This window comes from Erythrolamprus reginae, chromosome 1, assembly GCF_031021105.1.
Source record: "Erythrolamprus reginae isolate rEryReg1 chromosome 1, rEryReg1.hap1, whole genome shotgun sequence".
Lineage (NCBI taxonomy): Eukaryota > Metazoa > Chordata > Lepidosauria > Squamata > Dipsadidae > Erythrolamprus > Erythrolamprus reginae.
Genome location: NC_091950.1, coordinates 172,343,310 through 172,359,690, shown reverse-complemented (window position 1 = coordinate 172,359,690; position 16,381 = coordinate 172,343,310). Strand labels below are relative to the sequence as shown.

Sequence of the window (16,381 nt, the reverse complement as noted above, 5' to 3'; positions counted from 1 at the left end):
TTCATAGATTTAGCAGATGATTTGTTAATTGGAATATAAAGGTCATTTTAACAATGGAGTTATAGGGACTCTGTTGTTTCACCAGAGATACTTGGAATTAAGAACCAAAATAAAGAATAAGTGTGGTTGCCATAGTTTGAACTAAAGCATCTACAAGGTTATTATAGAAAAATGTTAGGTTGTTTTTAAATGGCTTCCAAAATTAAGAGACAGCCTATTTCCCACATAGACCAATTTCTAGATCCTATCCACATGTGTAAACTAATGGTCAATTTCTCACAGTTTCTCCTTACATATGTATTCTAGGATTGATAGCAGATCATTCTTTGTTGAATTTAGCTAGCATTTTTAACTGAGTTCTTTTTTCTTTGTTTCTTTTTTAAATGCCAGCTTGTGTTATACACTACATTTCATGTTCTGTTTTCCCCAGTTCCTACAGGAATATGTTGACAACTGTTTATTTTTGCATCAGCATGTATGGTCATTTTCAAATGACCTGTATTCATTCCAAATCCTACCTTTTATCTGTCAAACTACATAAATATTGGATCCTGGTTTTATTCATTTGTGAGACAGAGAAAGTCCTTGCAAAGAAGATGCTACAGTGTTTTGAAGATGACACCAACTGTAGCTTGACATCCTACCCAAGCTTCCCCAATTTCTGACAAGTATAATTGAGTAACACACAGGTTCAAGTATGAGCAACCATGGAGATGTGGGGAGGGACAACAAGCCAAATAATCTCATGGAATTCTCTTTCAGTTTTGTAAGTTGCTTTCTTGTATTCAAGGCTATAGGATTGTACATAACTGATACTACTCTGCTGATGGAATGTTCATTAATCTCATGGAAACTTAAATCAGTGGAACAAAAGAAGGATATTTTTATGTATGTTAATTCTCACTGCATTTGCTTACTTCCCATGCTGATCAAAATAGGACTGTAAATAGTGATATAATAGTTCCATAGTACTAATCGAACCCTCTCCTAGATCAAGAAAGTGTTCAGTCTGCTAAATTAACACCTGCTGTATACAGACTATAATCTTTGAAGCTCTCTTTATTTAAAATTTGGTAAAGCTATAGATGCTCCATTTCAAAAACAGAAATAAAGTCAGCTAAATTAATGTTCATGCAAAATGTGTATCCTTTTTAAAAGGAGGAAAGAATGGTTGAGGGGGGAGAAACTCCCCACAAATGTTTTTATGGTCAAATAATCTTTATTGAGAAAACAAAATCAATAAGTTGGGATTCTATTCAAATAAAGTATAAAATATAGGCAAGTTTCAACTATGAACTGTGGTTTCAAATTATTTTATGTTTTATTTAAAGTATAGTTTCAACTTTGCTGTTTAATTTCTGGCAAATAGAATATGTGTATGTGTGTGTGCGTGTGCTATTATTTTCTAGCTTTTTCTATTGCTATCATTGTCATTTTTTTGCTGTTGTAATCCATTTGATCATGAATGCCAGAGTGGTTCTGTCTCAAGCATTCTTCTCTGCCACCAGAGCAATAATAAGTTTATAATTAGTCATTAAAAGTTTATAGACCCATAACTAAGTCTGTTCAAGTATACATCATCCAACTCTTTTAGGCAAAGTATTTCTTTAGATGAATAAAAGAGGAACATGTCCATGCCAGGCTAGCTCATGCTCAGGGAGTTTGCAATCACATTAATTTTGTACTGGTACATGTAGTTTTGAACTCTCCTTTTAAAGTTTGAACTATCTTCTGTGTTCCAATATTCTAATCCAGTGCAAAGAGTGTTGAGTATGGGAATAATTCCTCAAACTTATTTGTGCTGGTAAGTCTAGATCTTTCCTCCATTGGGCTTTTCCCCAGAAGAATGAGACAACTGGCCATGGCAAAGTCATCATTGCCAAATTCCATGGCCAACTCACCATGGCCAATTCACCAAAGCCAACTTGCCATAGCCACTTTGCCACAAGACCATTCAACAATTTAATTATTTAAAATCATTTAAAAATCATTTAATTTTGTTCATACACATTTCATTTTGTTTTTCTTTTTGTATCCTTTTTTTAATGATTCTATTTCTTTGAAATTTTGTTACCATTGTCCCATGAAAAGTTGTCCTGCTGCAAGTTGGCCACGGCAAATTGTCCTGTAGCGAGTTGGTTGGGATGAGTTGTCAGTGGTGAGTTGTCCTAGACCAGTGATGGTGAACCTATGGCACATGTGTCACAGGTGGCACGTGGAGCCATATCAGAGGGCACATAAGGTGTTGCCCTATGTCAGTGGATTTTTGGCCTTTGTGAAGGACAATCCACAGCTCACATTAGAGAAACATCTTTCAGCTGTGGCGAGGGAGGCATTTGCCCAGGTCCGCCTGGTGCACCAGTTGCGGCCCTATTTGGACCAGGACTCACTGCTCACAGTCACTCACGCCCTCATCACCTCAAGGCTCGACTACTGTAACGCTCTCTACATGGGGCTACCTTTGAAAAGTGTTTGGAAACTTCAGATCGTGCAGAATGCAGCTGCGAGAGCTATCATGGGCTTCCCCAGATATGCCCATGTTTCATCAACACTCTACAGTCTGCATTGTTTGCCGATCAGTTTCCAGTCACAATTCAAAGTGTTGGTTATGACCTATAAATCCCTACATGGCATCGGGCCAGAATATCTCTGGGACCATCGTCTGCCGCACGAATCCCAGCAATTGGTTAGGTCCCACAGAGTTGGCCTTCTCCGGGTCCCATTGACTAAACAATGTTGTCTGGTGGGACCCAGGGGAAGAGCCTTCTCTGTGGCGGCCTCTGGAACCAACTCCCCCCAGATATCAGAGTTTGCCCCCACCCCCCTTGCCTTTCGTAAGCTCCTTAAAACCCACCTCTGTCGTCAGGCATGGGGGAATTGAGGTATTCCCTTCCCCCTAGGCTTACAAAATTTATGCATGGTATGTTGGTATGTATGATTGGTTTCTTAAATTGGGGTTTTTAAACTACTTTTAATATAAGATAAATAAATAAATAAATAAATCTGACCTCTGGAGGCTTCAGGGAACTTCTTGTTTGCCCGCTTGGCTGTTTTTTCACCGTCCCAGGCTTCAGTGAGGCCTGTCTACAGGTTATGCATATGCACGGGTGGCAGTGTGCAGGGGGCACATATGTGATGGGAGGGAGTGGGTGTAGGTGTAGGTAAATGCGCACACACTAGTACATGCATGCACCACTTTTGGCACACGAACCAAAACAAGGTTTGCCATCACTGTCCTAGACCCTCACCCAGTGCTTGCACATGAGGGTGTAGTTGCAATATGCATCACAATGAAGGCTTATTGATTCTAGAGAAACATCGGCCAGTAGGGAGGTGACACGAGGCTGGATCCAGGCATTGATCAATGCCTCCTTGACTGAGGGGTCCTTTCTGTAGCCGTTAATGTAGGCAGTTGTACGATCCCTCCTCAAGAAGCCTTCCCTGGATCCAGCTAATTTGAAAAAACCATCATCCTGTTTCCAACCTTCCTTTCATAGGGAAAGTTGTTACGAAAGTGGTGGCCCTCCAGTTCCTATGGTCACTGGATGAAGCCCTTATAAGTTGGGTTTCAGGCCCGGCTATAGCACTGAAACTGCTTTGCTCACGCTGATAGATGATCTCTGGCAAGCCTAAGATAGAGGACATTCCTCTATCTTGGTGCTTCTTGACCTCTCAGCGGCTTTGAATACCATTGACCATGGTATCCTTCTGCGATGACTGGAGGAGTTGGGAATAGGAGGCACCATACTGCAGGGGTTCTCCTCTTATTTCTCTGGTCAGTCATGTTGGTCTACGGTTTATAAATTTAATAAATTGTCATTTGGCGGGCCCCAGGGGAAGAGCCTTCATCTATAACGCCATGCATGGGGGAGTTGAGACACCTTTTCCCCCAGGCTTTTTTTATATTTATGTTTGGGTATGCATATGTTGTTTGCTTTTTTAAATATGATAGGGTTTTATGTGTTTTTTAATATTAGATTTGTTTTCGCTGGAATATTGTTTTTATTATTACTGTGAGCCACCCCGGAGTCTTCGGAAAAGGGTGGCATACAAATCTAATAAATTGAATTGAAATTGAGGAGTTGGGCAGCTTATACATTTAATAAATTGAAATTGAAATCGAATTATATTTATTTATTTTATTTTTCATCAAGCATGTATTAAAAAAAAGATATAAGTATAACATGTTTATGAATACATGAAATGAATACGAATAAAAGGGAACTTTAGGACAGGATGGGTGATATGTTGGTGTGCTTATGCATGCCCCTTAAAGTCCTCTTACATCAGGTACTAACCTTGTCTGCTTGCTGTGATACATTGGGTCAATGCTGCTTGTTTCTGATAGTATGCTTGAAAAGGAGAGGAAGCATATTACAGGTTCCTCACCGTTCCCAGTTACCATAAAGAAGAACAACCTCTATTTGTATCCTGTGTCTGTCTACTGATTATATATATATATTATAAAAATGTATGGAGCCATTTAAAGAAAAAGCTGTGCTTTGATTTATTTAGCTAACAAAACATACGCTTGCTGTTCCATTATATGCAATTTATATGATCAATATATTATTATTTTTTTAAGAAAAAGAGCAACTTTGGCATGTAAAAAGATTATACTGATGCTGAGGGAATATGATTGTTGCAATCCAACTCCTCTGCTACTTGCCAGAAATACTCTTTGGGGCTCAGTAATGCAATAATAATACACAATCTGCATTCCTCTGTTTTAGGATAGAAGCGGTGCACTGTGGCTGCTATCCCCTCTGTCCGAATGCTTTGGTCTATCCAGAAATATTTCCAGGTAGTGTCTATCTACGTTTATTTTTTCCCCTTTTTAGGGGGGGCGGAGTGGTATTTTAATTTATAATTAATTTCAAAATACAAAGTTTGAGTATAAACTTAAGCAAGAGCAATTGTTTATTTGGCAAGCTACCATGTTAGCGCGAAGGAATTTTTAAATGTGTTTTAATACATTAGACGAAGTTTATATTTGCAATCTGTTCTTTCAAGATAACACAAAAGCTAGTTTTGAAATAGCATTCTTCATTGTTAGTATACACAGCCTAGAATGATAGATTTTATTGAAAAGGTCGTTTTGTCTATGATAGCTTGCAGATTTTTTTTTTCTTTTTAATAATATTCGGGGAAGGGGAGAGAAATAAGCCTGAAAAATCATACCAAATTATTTTAAACAATTTAATACTTAATGGTATTCAGTCCTGCTATGGGGGTAACACTAACGTAGTACCGATTCTTTGAAAAAGAAATCTCATCACTAAATGTCTCATATATGCATTGTGTTACATTAATATAATGTATTTTAATCACCCAAAGGAGATGTCTAAACAGCACAACTACATAGTCTTATTTAGCATTAAACATCCTTGTGAGCTGAGGTAACCTTATAAAATCATGCTTAAATAATGTAAAACACGAGGCGGCACAGAGCAATATGCATTTTTAATTAGTAAAGTGACTAATATCGAGTGTGTGCTTTGAGGTTTTTGTTTCATTAAAAATGTATCTGTTTTTCCTGCAGCTGAATATCTGTATTCTACACCTGAACAGCTTATTAAAAGGCTTCAGAATTTCTGCAAGAGACCAGAGATTGTAAGGAAACATCTCTATAAGGTATTTATTACTTTTAGCGACATGATGCTCTCTTTGGCTTAGCGGGGGGAAAAACAGAACCCACCCAATCCTCCTTCCAAAACAAGGAGGAAAAAAAACAACAACAAAAAACACATTTAATTAACATCCTACTGTTTAAAGGAAACATGCTATGGAGAGATATTAGTTGTTATACTAACAAGGATTAATTACACTGGATGCCACTTGTATTAACCCAAGGTCTTATGAAATATGTGCACTTAGTATATGCTATACACTTTGTCTTCTTTTTTTAATTTATTGTTTTCTTTTTTTTTTTTTTTAATTTTTTTATTATTTTTTCATAAAAACAAACAAATACATACAAACAATAAACATAAAGTGGGGGTATATTTCCCCCGCTTCTTTTGAAAGTATACATTCAAGTATAGAAAAAGAATACATAGTTAAATATATGTTAACTATTATAATAGAAAAAGTTAATAAATTTGAGTTAAAGTTTTACAAATCTTGATATGAGTATTAAGTAAGGTTAGTATAACATAATTACCAAAAAATACCTTTAATATAATCTTAGTTACTTTAGTAAAATAATGTCAAACCTTCAATTCAAACAATAAAGCTAAATTCAACTATTATACATCTTGGTATATTGCTTGTACTTATACATACATACACTACTATATCATAATCGTCAAAAAGTCCTTTTAAGCTAATATTAGTATTATTATCACCTAGGTAAAAACTAATACATAAAAAAAACAACTAAGAATATATCTTATTTTTTCTTATCTATCCATCTATAGACATTGTTCCATGTTTCATAAAATTTAGTATCCTCTTGATCGTTTAATCTTCTTGTCATCATATCCATTTCAGCGCAATCTAATATTTTAGCTATAACCTCTTCTTCCTTGGGGATTTCCTCCCCTTTCCAATTTTGCGCATATATTATTCTAGCCGCAGTTAATATATGTATAATTAAATAAAAGATTTCTTTCTTATAGGTCTGATTTGTAACACCTAGTAAATAGAATTCCGGGGTATTATCTATATCTTGCTTTATTATTTCTTTTAACATTTTTTCAATCATTTTCCAATATATTTTTGCTTTACCACATGTCCACCATTGATGATAATAGGTTCCTATATCCTTCTTACATTTCCAGCATATTGGGGATGTTTTAGGAAACATTTTTGCTATCCTATTTGGTGGAAGGTGCCATCTATAAAACATTTTGATTTGATTTTCTTTTAGGGAAACTGATTTAGTCATTTTCCAATTATTAGTCCATACTTTCTCCCATGTGTCTATATCTATTTCCTTACCAATATTTCTACACCATCTTATCATAGTATCTTTTAAAGTCAACTCTATATTTTTATGAGCAATAAGTAGTTTATATATTTTCCCTATCATTTTTGTTGAATTGATGGTGATTAAAGTAGTTAAAGGATTTTTACTTTTATTAAAAATGTAAAGAATTTTGTCCTTCTGATATCTGGATCGGATCTGGGCATAGTGCCACCAATCTATTATTGTGCCTTCTTCTTGTAATTCAATTCTAGATTTAAGCTTCATCTGGTCATTTAATAGTTCTTTATATCTGTAAGTTATTTTCCTATCTTTTATAGACTTTGGATGTATTATTGCTTCTAAAGGAGCTAGCCAGTCTGGGATACTTAAAAAATGATTTTTCTTTATGTCTTTCCATACTTCTAATAAGTATTTCCTCAACGTATGCCTTTTAAAATATGAATGATTTTTGTCCTTGTCATACCATAAAAATGCGTGCCATCCAAGCATTAAATCATGTCCTTCTAGGTCGAGTATTCTTTTGTTATCTAAAGTTATCCAATCTCTAAGCCATGTTAATGCAGCGGCCTGGTAGTATAGTTTCCAATTTGGAAGGCCAAATCCGCCTCTTTCTTTAATATCTTCTAAACAATTCATTTTTATCCTTGCTTTTTTACCTTGCCATATAAATTTTTTAACTAAGTTTGTTAGAGTTTTTAAAAAGATACCCCCTGGGTTTATTGGTATTGTCTGGAAAAGAAATAAAACCTTGGGTAAAATGTTCATCTTAATTGTTGCAATTCTTCCTAAGAAAGATATTTTCAAATTATTCCACATTGCTAAGTCATTTTTAATTTCTGCTAATAATTTCATATAATTATCATTTTTTAATGTTATTGTTTTCGCTGTTAAATTTATTCCTAAATATTTTACCTTTTTTACGATCTTTATTGCAGAGATACTTTCTAATTTCGTTTCTAGTATTTTATTCATGTTTTTAGTCAAGTAATGTGTTTTGCTTTTGTTTATCTTTAAACCTGCTACATTTCCATACTGTTCAATGGTTTGTAGTAAAGTAGGAACTGTTGTAATCGGCTCTTCAATTATAAACATTAGATCGTCTGCAAAGGCCTGGAGCTTGTAGGTTTCATCTCCTACGGTTAAACCTTTTATTTTGGGGTCCGCTCTTATTTTAATTAATAAAGTTTCAAGGGTCATGATAAATAGCAATGGTGATATAGGACATCCTTGGCGAACTCCCTTATTTATGTCAAGTGTTGGTAATTGGCTATTATTCAATATTATATTCGTTGTTTGTTTTGAATATATGGTGTCTATTAGGTTAACAAATTTTGGGCCAAATCTCATTTTATTTAATTGCATTTTTATAAATATCCAATTAACGTTGTCAAAGGCTTTTTGAGCGTCCAAAAACATTAAAGATGCCGTCTTGTCTGGGTGTTGTTCATAGTACTCTAGTATATTTATTACAGTTCTGATATTGTTTTTAATTTGTCTTCCTGGAAGAAACCCATTTTGGTCTTGGTGTATTATTCCATTTATAACTCTTTTAAGTCTCTCTGCATAGATAGCGATAAAAATCTTATAATCTACATTTAATAGTGATATAGGCCTATAATTTTTAATCTTTTCTGGTTCTGTACCCTGTTTATGTATTAAGGTTGTCAGTGATTCTGACCAAGATTTGGGAATTTTCCCCTCCAGTCTACATAAATTAAAAGTTTCTAACATATGGTTTCTTATTATTTCGTTATCTATCTTGTACCATTCTGCAGGTATGGCATCTGGGCCTGTAGCCTTGTTGTTTTTCTGTTTTTTAATTGTTGTTAAAAGTTCCTCCATTGTTATTGGTCCATCCATGGTGGCCTGTTGATCTTCTGTTATTTGTGGTAGATTTGAAGCCTCTAAATAGTTAAAAACTTCATCTTCGATAACATGAGCTTTAGCATATAATTCTTTATAAAAATTATAAACAATGTCTGCCTTGCCTTTTGTGTCATATTTTATTTTACCATCTTTATCTTCTAATTTTTGGATTAATTTTGATTGACTCTGTTTTCTAAGTTTGTACGCTAACCATCTGCCAGGTTTATTTGCATGTTCAAAATAATGTTGCTTTGCTCTTTTGATCTTTTCAGTTAGTTGGTTTTGTTCTGTAACTCTAATTTTATGTTTAATTACGTTTATTTCTGTCTTTAGATCTCTGTTCTTAGTATGTTGCTGCGATAGGGATTCTAATTGTTTTAGTTCGTTTGTTAATTGTAAATACTCTAATTTCTTTTCCTTATTGTGTTTTGCTGTGTAAGATATTGTTAAACCCCTTATATACGCTTTAGCTGTATCCCATAAGTTCTGTGGAGTAGTGTCTGATGTTTTATTAATTTCAAAAAATATTTTTAGTTCCTTTTCAATCCAATCCTTATATTTCTTATCATTTAATATATATCTATTCATCCGCCAGTTGTTCTGTTTATTGTTCATCGTCATATAGACCACTATTGGGTTGTGATCAGCCCATGTATTAACGTCTATCTCAACCTCTCTTATTTGTTCTGCCACCGTTTTTGGTGCCCATAACATGTCAATTCTCGTCCAAATTTTGTGAGGATTGGAGTAAAAGGTAAATTGCCTTTTGTGAGGGTGTCTTTCCCTCCAAATGTCGCTTAGTAGTAGTTCCGCTTTCATTTTTTGGAAAGTACTAGGTAACAAATTTCTTCTTGTTTTTTTACCTTTTCCCCTTTTTTTATTACCTCCCCCTCCTGAATGGTCTAGTTGTCTATTCGCGATAGCATTGAAATCACCTATTATCAATACATTGTCAATAGCTAAATCTATTATTATTTGGTGTAAATTTTTATAAAATGTCATTTGGTCTTCATTGGGAGCATAAATAGAAACAACCACTAGAGGTCTAGGTTCAATATCTACTTGTACAATCAATATCCTACCCTCTTTATCCTTATATATTTGTTTGGAATTTATAGAATTCTTGACATACATCACTACACCCCTTTTTTTTTGGTCTGCTAATGCAGCATACATTTTTCCAATTTTGGGATTCAACAGTAATTTTTGATTATCTTTTTTAATATGCACTTCTTGTAGTATTGCAATCTGAACATTTTGATTTCTAATTTTAGAAAAAATTTGCTTCCTTTTTCTCGGTTCATTAAGTCCATTAACATTTACAGAGAAGATTTTAAAATCTTTATTCATTGTCATTTAATGGGTTTTTTAGTTTCTCGCTGAGGTTGAACTCTTCTCGCACCTTGGTCCTGCTCCATTACTTGAGCAGTTGCCCCCAGGTTTTCTTCTTGCTGAGTTGGTGGTTTTTCCCCTGGTTGCTGTTGAACTAGTTGTAGTTGAACCACTTGTTGGTTACTTGCGTAATCGGAGTGGCCCAAACCACTCTGTTCAAGAAAGTACATGGCTTGATCTACATTTTCCAATTTGTACCTTGTAGAACGCCATGTCAGAGAAAGTCCTTGTGGAATAAGCCAACGGTAGGTAATGTTTTCTTTGATCAGAATTTTTGTTAGAAAGTGATAGTCTCTTCTATTTTCTCTGACACTTCTTGGAACTTGCTTTAATATCTTTATTTCTACTCCATGGCGTTGGGGCGGGGAGTTTCTTGAGTAGTGAAGTATCTCATCTCGCAACGCCTTTCTTGTAAATTTAATATGTATCTCTCTTGGAAGATTGTGCCGACGGATATAGCTATTCGAGATTCTGTAAACTTCATCGATTTCTCTCTGTAAAGCTATGGGGTCCTCTTGAAGTATACCTCCAATGAGTTCCGCCATAGTCACTTTTAAGTCTTCATCTTTTTCCTCTTTTAGATTCTGAAATCGAAGTCCGTACGAAGCTCGTTGCATCTCCAGTTGGATAATGGATTCATCGTATCTTTTGTATCTCTCATCGGCTCTCCCTTCAAGATATTCCATTCTTTTCTCATTTTTGTCAGATTGTTCTTCAACTTTTTTAACTCTGTCATCACTTTCTTGAAGTGTTTGTTGAATCTGCTTTATCTGGTCTTTCATCTCACCCATATCAACTTTCATTTGGGCCATCTCCACTTTAAATTCTGCTAAGTCAGCTTTTATAGCTTCTCTTTGTTGTGTTGCCTCCTCCTTTATGGCTTCTCTTTGCTGTGTTGCCTCCTCCTTTATGGCCTCTCTTTGTTGGGTAGCATCTTCTTGTGACTTGACCATAAAGTCCTTCAGAGTATTCAAAGTTTCATGTATAGTTGCAAGGTTGGACTGCATTGTTTTGTCTTTGTCTTTGTCTTTAGTAGACATGGTTAGCACTTGATGCGAAGGAGAAGAGTGCGGTGAAACTTGTGGAGATAAAGTAGTTGGTGTGGTTTGTTTTTTGGTTGTTTTAACAAGGGTTGAGGTGTGGGACATTATCAAATTAAAATCAACTATTTCAAATTTTAAAGTTAGTTTCAATTTTATGTGTAGTGAAAAGGAAAAGAAATTACTATAAATTCCAAATCTATTCAATATATTTTGTTTCCCTTATAATATGACTATGTCAATTTAATAACAATTCAATTAGTAACGAAGTTCAAAGGAAAAGAAAAAAGAAGGGAAAAGAAGGAAAAAATAAAAATATTATTATTTAGTGCCACAGAGCTAAAAAGAAAAAAAAACAGGTACCTTTTCAAATACAATGGAGCCAAAGGAAAAAAAAAAAAAAAAAAAAAGGAAGAAATGTCAGCTATGTATAAAGAACAGAAAGAAAGGAATTGGAAAGGAAACTTTTAGGAGGAGAGAAGAAAAAAAGGAAGGGAAAGAAATGAAGTAAGAAAGTTGTGCAAGAAAAGAAAAGGAAGGGGGATAATATTTAATTCAACTGTTAAGAATAGAGCAGGAACCCAAGGTTTTTAACAATGCATATAGTTCAAATCAAGCTTCTTCTAATAATAAAAATATCCAAAAAAAGGGAAGAAAGTCAAAGAGAATTCAGGAAAAAGAAACAGATAGTTATTCAAAGACACAATAACAGTATTATATACTTAAGTTCTTCTTATAGATCCTGTGATTTGCTAGGAAGTGAAGATGGAAATCCAAATCTCAAGGAATAAAGTTGTATTTAATGTCAGTTCAAAGTTCAAAGAGTAAAGCAAATCCAAAGTTTGCTTGCGTTCAAAATGAAGTCAGTTTATTTTCCAAGTTCAAAGAACAAAGAAACAGATCCCAAGATGGAGTCAGGTTAATTTTGGTGCAGCAGGCAGATGTTAAACCAAAGAGTTCTCAGCAAATAATCCAAAAGAAGTCAGCAAATAATCCAAAAGGTTCAGCAAGTATTCCAAATAGGTTATTCCAACAGTAAGTGATCCAAAAAAGAAGTAATTTCAATCTCCTCTAGATTCCATAATTCATAGTTATTAAATTATTTCATATTGTAAAAAAGAGCAGCAGAAGTAAAAAAAAAAGGCAGCAAGGCTGTATTCCTCCGCTTCAAAAAATTAGATCCAAAACGTTATGGTTTTAAAAATCTATCAGGAACAAATTCTACTCCTCATTAGAAATTTCCTTTAGCAGTTAGATAGTCATATCAAATTTAAACTATTTTATTAAATCATAAAGTCAAAAAGTTATTTTATAGGTTCCAAAATTCACGTTAGGATGAAAAAGTAAAAGTGAAAAAAAGAATTAGATCCGGCTGTTATTTGCGGATGGGTTTAAACAAGGAAAAACTTTCACTTTCGCCCTAGGAAAAAAAAAACTTTTACTTGAAACTTTTACGATCTCTGACTTTAGACACGAAACACAAGGAGATTTTTACCTTAGGTCCTTTCTGCTGTATTCTTTTTCGATGTAAATATAGATATTTATACTTTCTCTTTCTTTGATTTTGTTCTTCCCACTGAGTGAGGGGAGAAAGCGCTGGCCGGTCCTCCTAGTCGAGGAGGAGCGGTTCTCCCGTCTCCGAAGCTGCGGGACGAACCGCTGCCTCCGGAGTCCTGGCGACGGGTCCTCGGGCAGCAGTGAGCCCCCTGTTCATGGATCGGGCCATCCGGGCCCGATCCGATCGCAAATGCGACCTTCGGAGGGGGTAGAAAAGGATTCGCCTGGCAGAGCCCTGCCAGACACGTCCTGCCGCGATCTCCACCAAACCACACAGGGACCCAAGAGGCTTATAAAAATGAACCTGGATTAATTCAATCCATTAGTTTAAAAGGAAAGTAAGAGAGGGGGAGAGAGATCCTACAATTATGTTAATAAGAAGAGCTTACTTTGTCCTATCAGATGATGGCCCAGGTACATTTCTCCCTTGTTTTGATCATCTCAGAGAATGTCTAATGCACTACATTGTGGCTATCGGTCTGTCCATTACCTATGTACTTAACTATACACACATGCATAGTTACATATTTTTTATTTATTTATTTGTATCCCACCTTTGTTATTTCGACAAGCAACTCAAGGCAGCATACATATCCAGCACACCTTCCTCCACTTATTTTCTTCAGAACAATAATCCTGCCAATGTAAATTGGGCTGAGAGAGTGACTGGCCCAAGATCACCCAGCTGACTTTCACGGTTCAACTTATTAACCATGAATTCCCAGTCTCCAGCGTGGTGCCTTACTCATCCAACTGGCTCTTTATACAAGTTCTGCCTTACCCAAATCTCTGTAAACGACTCCAGTTTGGTTCTTTGCCTTTTAGTGGCATTTTAGGCTAAGTTCAGAAAAGGAGAAACAGTATTTCTCTTCATGTGTCTATCCTCCTGTAGCAGTGAGTAATGCAGCAAGTAAGGCAGAATATGCTAAGAATATTGTTGTTGTTGTTTGCTAAAAATATTTGCCACCTATCTCGCTGGGGGACTACTCTAGGAGGCTTACAAAAAGAAAAAAGGAAGAAAATGTCCAAAAAGATGTCCAAACTATTCTAGAACATTCGTGCAAGAAATCGCGAATGTTCAAATCACGCATTTGATGTTTCTAGATTTCCAGAATGAATAAAAAGAGGAGGCAAAGGTGCAAAGGTCTTCATGTTTTTGGAATATTGTGATAGGATATGCAACAGGGGACCTTGAGTACCTTTTCAGGCACATTTCTCATATCCCAACTATCTCTTTAAAAAACAAAATAAATACCCAATCTAAAAGGAAATGAAAACCCATGTTTGTTTATAAAAGTGCCCATAAACACTTCTTTGTTAGTTCTAGCTTAATGTGGAAACTAATCAACATGGCAGAGATCAAGGACACCAGCTTGTTTTTTGACAAATGGCTGCTTCTGTCAGGCGCTCCTCAGTGGGGTTGCCATTAACAGAATCAGCCAGGTCCTTCTGTGGCAGCCATTTTGCAAGTATACCCATAATAGTCTCCCAATTTCCAGGGATTTCTACTGACCCAAAATATTTTCTTCTTCCTTTGCTACAATGTATAATTCTCCTGTAACAAATATATTGAAAATTGTGGGTGTTTGCATTATAGGTAATCCTTGTTTAGCAACCACATTTGGGATTGACAACTCAGTCATTAGTGAAGTGGTCACTAAGTGAAACCACAATTGTGTTTTCTCGCTAGAAACATCAAATGCGTATTTATTTGTTTGTTTATCTATCTATCATTAACTATGTCTGTCTGTCTGGCTGTCTATCTACCTACCTACCTACCTACCTACTTACCTACCTACCTACCTACCTATCTATCTATATCAGGGTGGTTCATCCCAGTTTGAACCAGTTTGCCCAAACTGGTAGCAATCCGCTGGTGATGTCATGATGATGTCATGGAACTGGTTCAATTAATGCCGGTCCATCGACGCCGCCATCTTTTTATTTATTTTTATTTATTGGAGGGGGGAGGTTGGATTTTTTCCAGCAATGTGCATGTGTCGCCATCTTGGTTTTGGCTTATTTATTTATTTATTTGGTGCTGCACATGCATGCACAAAGCGTGCACACCCCCATGAGCTGCACCCACGTAGCAAGGGAGGAAGCGAACCAACAGCAAGGTAAATTAGAATCCACCCCTGATCTATATCTATTGTGCTTATCTGCCCAGCAAGATGACTCTGGGTGGCTTATGATCTTACTTCAGCTTTTCTATGCTTTGCAAAGGTTATAAACATGGGAACTGGTTGTAACATTTTTCTTACGCATCATAACTGCAAATGGTCACTAAACAACGGCTACTCAAATTGTTTGGGGAGAGGGGACTGATTCCATCTAATTTCAAACCCTGTAGTCCTATACTATCTTGGTATGTGCACCATTGCTCTATCTTTGTAGTGTTCATTCTCTTCAACCCATCAGTGGTGGGTTCCTACCGGGGCTGTCCAGAGCGCCACACCGGTAGGAACCCATTGATGATGAAATTTTCGGTGATTTTTTTTCCGGCGTCTCCTTAGAAGGAGCTTCTCAGCTCTGCTTTGGACAACTAAACAATGTCGCTTGGTGGGACCCAGGGGAAGAGCCTTCTCTGTGGCGGCCCCAGCCCTCTGGAACCAACTCCCCCCAGAGATTAGAATTGCCCCCACCCTCCTTGCCTTTCGTAAGCTGCTTAAAACCCACCTCTGCCACCAGGTATGGGGGAACTGAGATACTCTTTCCCCCTAGGCTGTTACAATTTTATACATGGTATGTCTGTATGTCTGTTTGGTTTTTATTATAATGGGTTTTTAATTGTTTTTAATATTGGATTATTATTATATGCTGTGTTATTATTGTTGTTAGCCGCCCCGAGTCTTCGGAGAGGGGCGGCATACAAATCCAATAAATAAATACATAAACAATAAAGGTTGGCATTAAGACGAGGGCGGGTGGGAGGGCATCTTCTGGCATGAAGATGCTGGGGGGAAAAATCACCAAACATTGCGGCATCAGTGGTGTGGCACCCTGGACCGCACCGGTAGGAAAGCACCACTGATCAGTATGATTCAGAAACGACATTGCTTTCTGAGCTTGCTTGGTTTCTTGCAGGCGTTTCATTACTCTAACTAGTTAACATCATCAATGCTAGTAAGGAGTGCTCTTTTCTGTGAGTTTACATTCTTTATGTCAATTTGCATTCAAAATATAAACTGAAAGCAAACAGCATTCCTTACTAGCACTGATGATGTTATCTAGTTAAGGTAATGAAACGTCTGCAAGAAAACAAGCAATGAGCCCCAAGGACTCATTGTGTCAATCAACCCAGAGCTACAAATATTCTCCTTCATGGGTACATAACATTCTATCCTTCAAGTGTGTTTCTGTTAGCTTCTCTTGAAAACTGTAGCAGAGGGCCAAGCCATATCCGTACAGGTAGTCCTCAATTTACAACCGCAATTGAGCAAAGCGGCTCTGAAGTGAATCGCGCCTGATTTTATGATCTTTGTGTCTCCAGTTTTTAACTCAATCAATGCAGCCGTTGAGTGATTCACACAACTGTTAAGCAATCTAGCTTCCCCATTGACTTTGCTTAGCCACTGGGAAGGTCACAAATGAC

At 36.3% G+C, this 16,381-nt stretch overlaps 1 protein-coding gene across 4 annotated transcripts in view; it reads left to right on the top strand.

Moving 5' to 3' along the window:
* Positions 1 to 16,381, top strand: part of GTDC1 (glycosyltransferase like domain containing 1) — a 322,348-nt gene that overhangs the window by 290,022 nt on the left and 15,945 nt on the right. For all 4 annotated transcript variants that reach the window (XM_070731487.1, XM_070731486.1, XM_070731479.1 and 1 more), the window contains 2 exons: positions 4,734 to 4,804; positions 5,543 to 5,634. In XM_070731487.1, the coding sequence (XP_070587588.1) occupies positions 4,734 to 4,804; positions 5,543 to 5,634 (163 nt within the window). The remainder of the gene's footprint in view (positions 1 to 4,733; positions 4,805 to 5,542; positions 5,635 to 16,381) is intronic.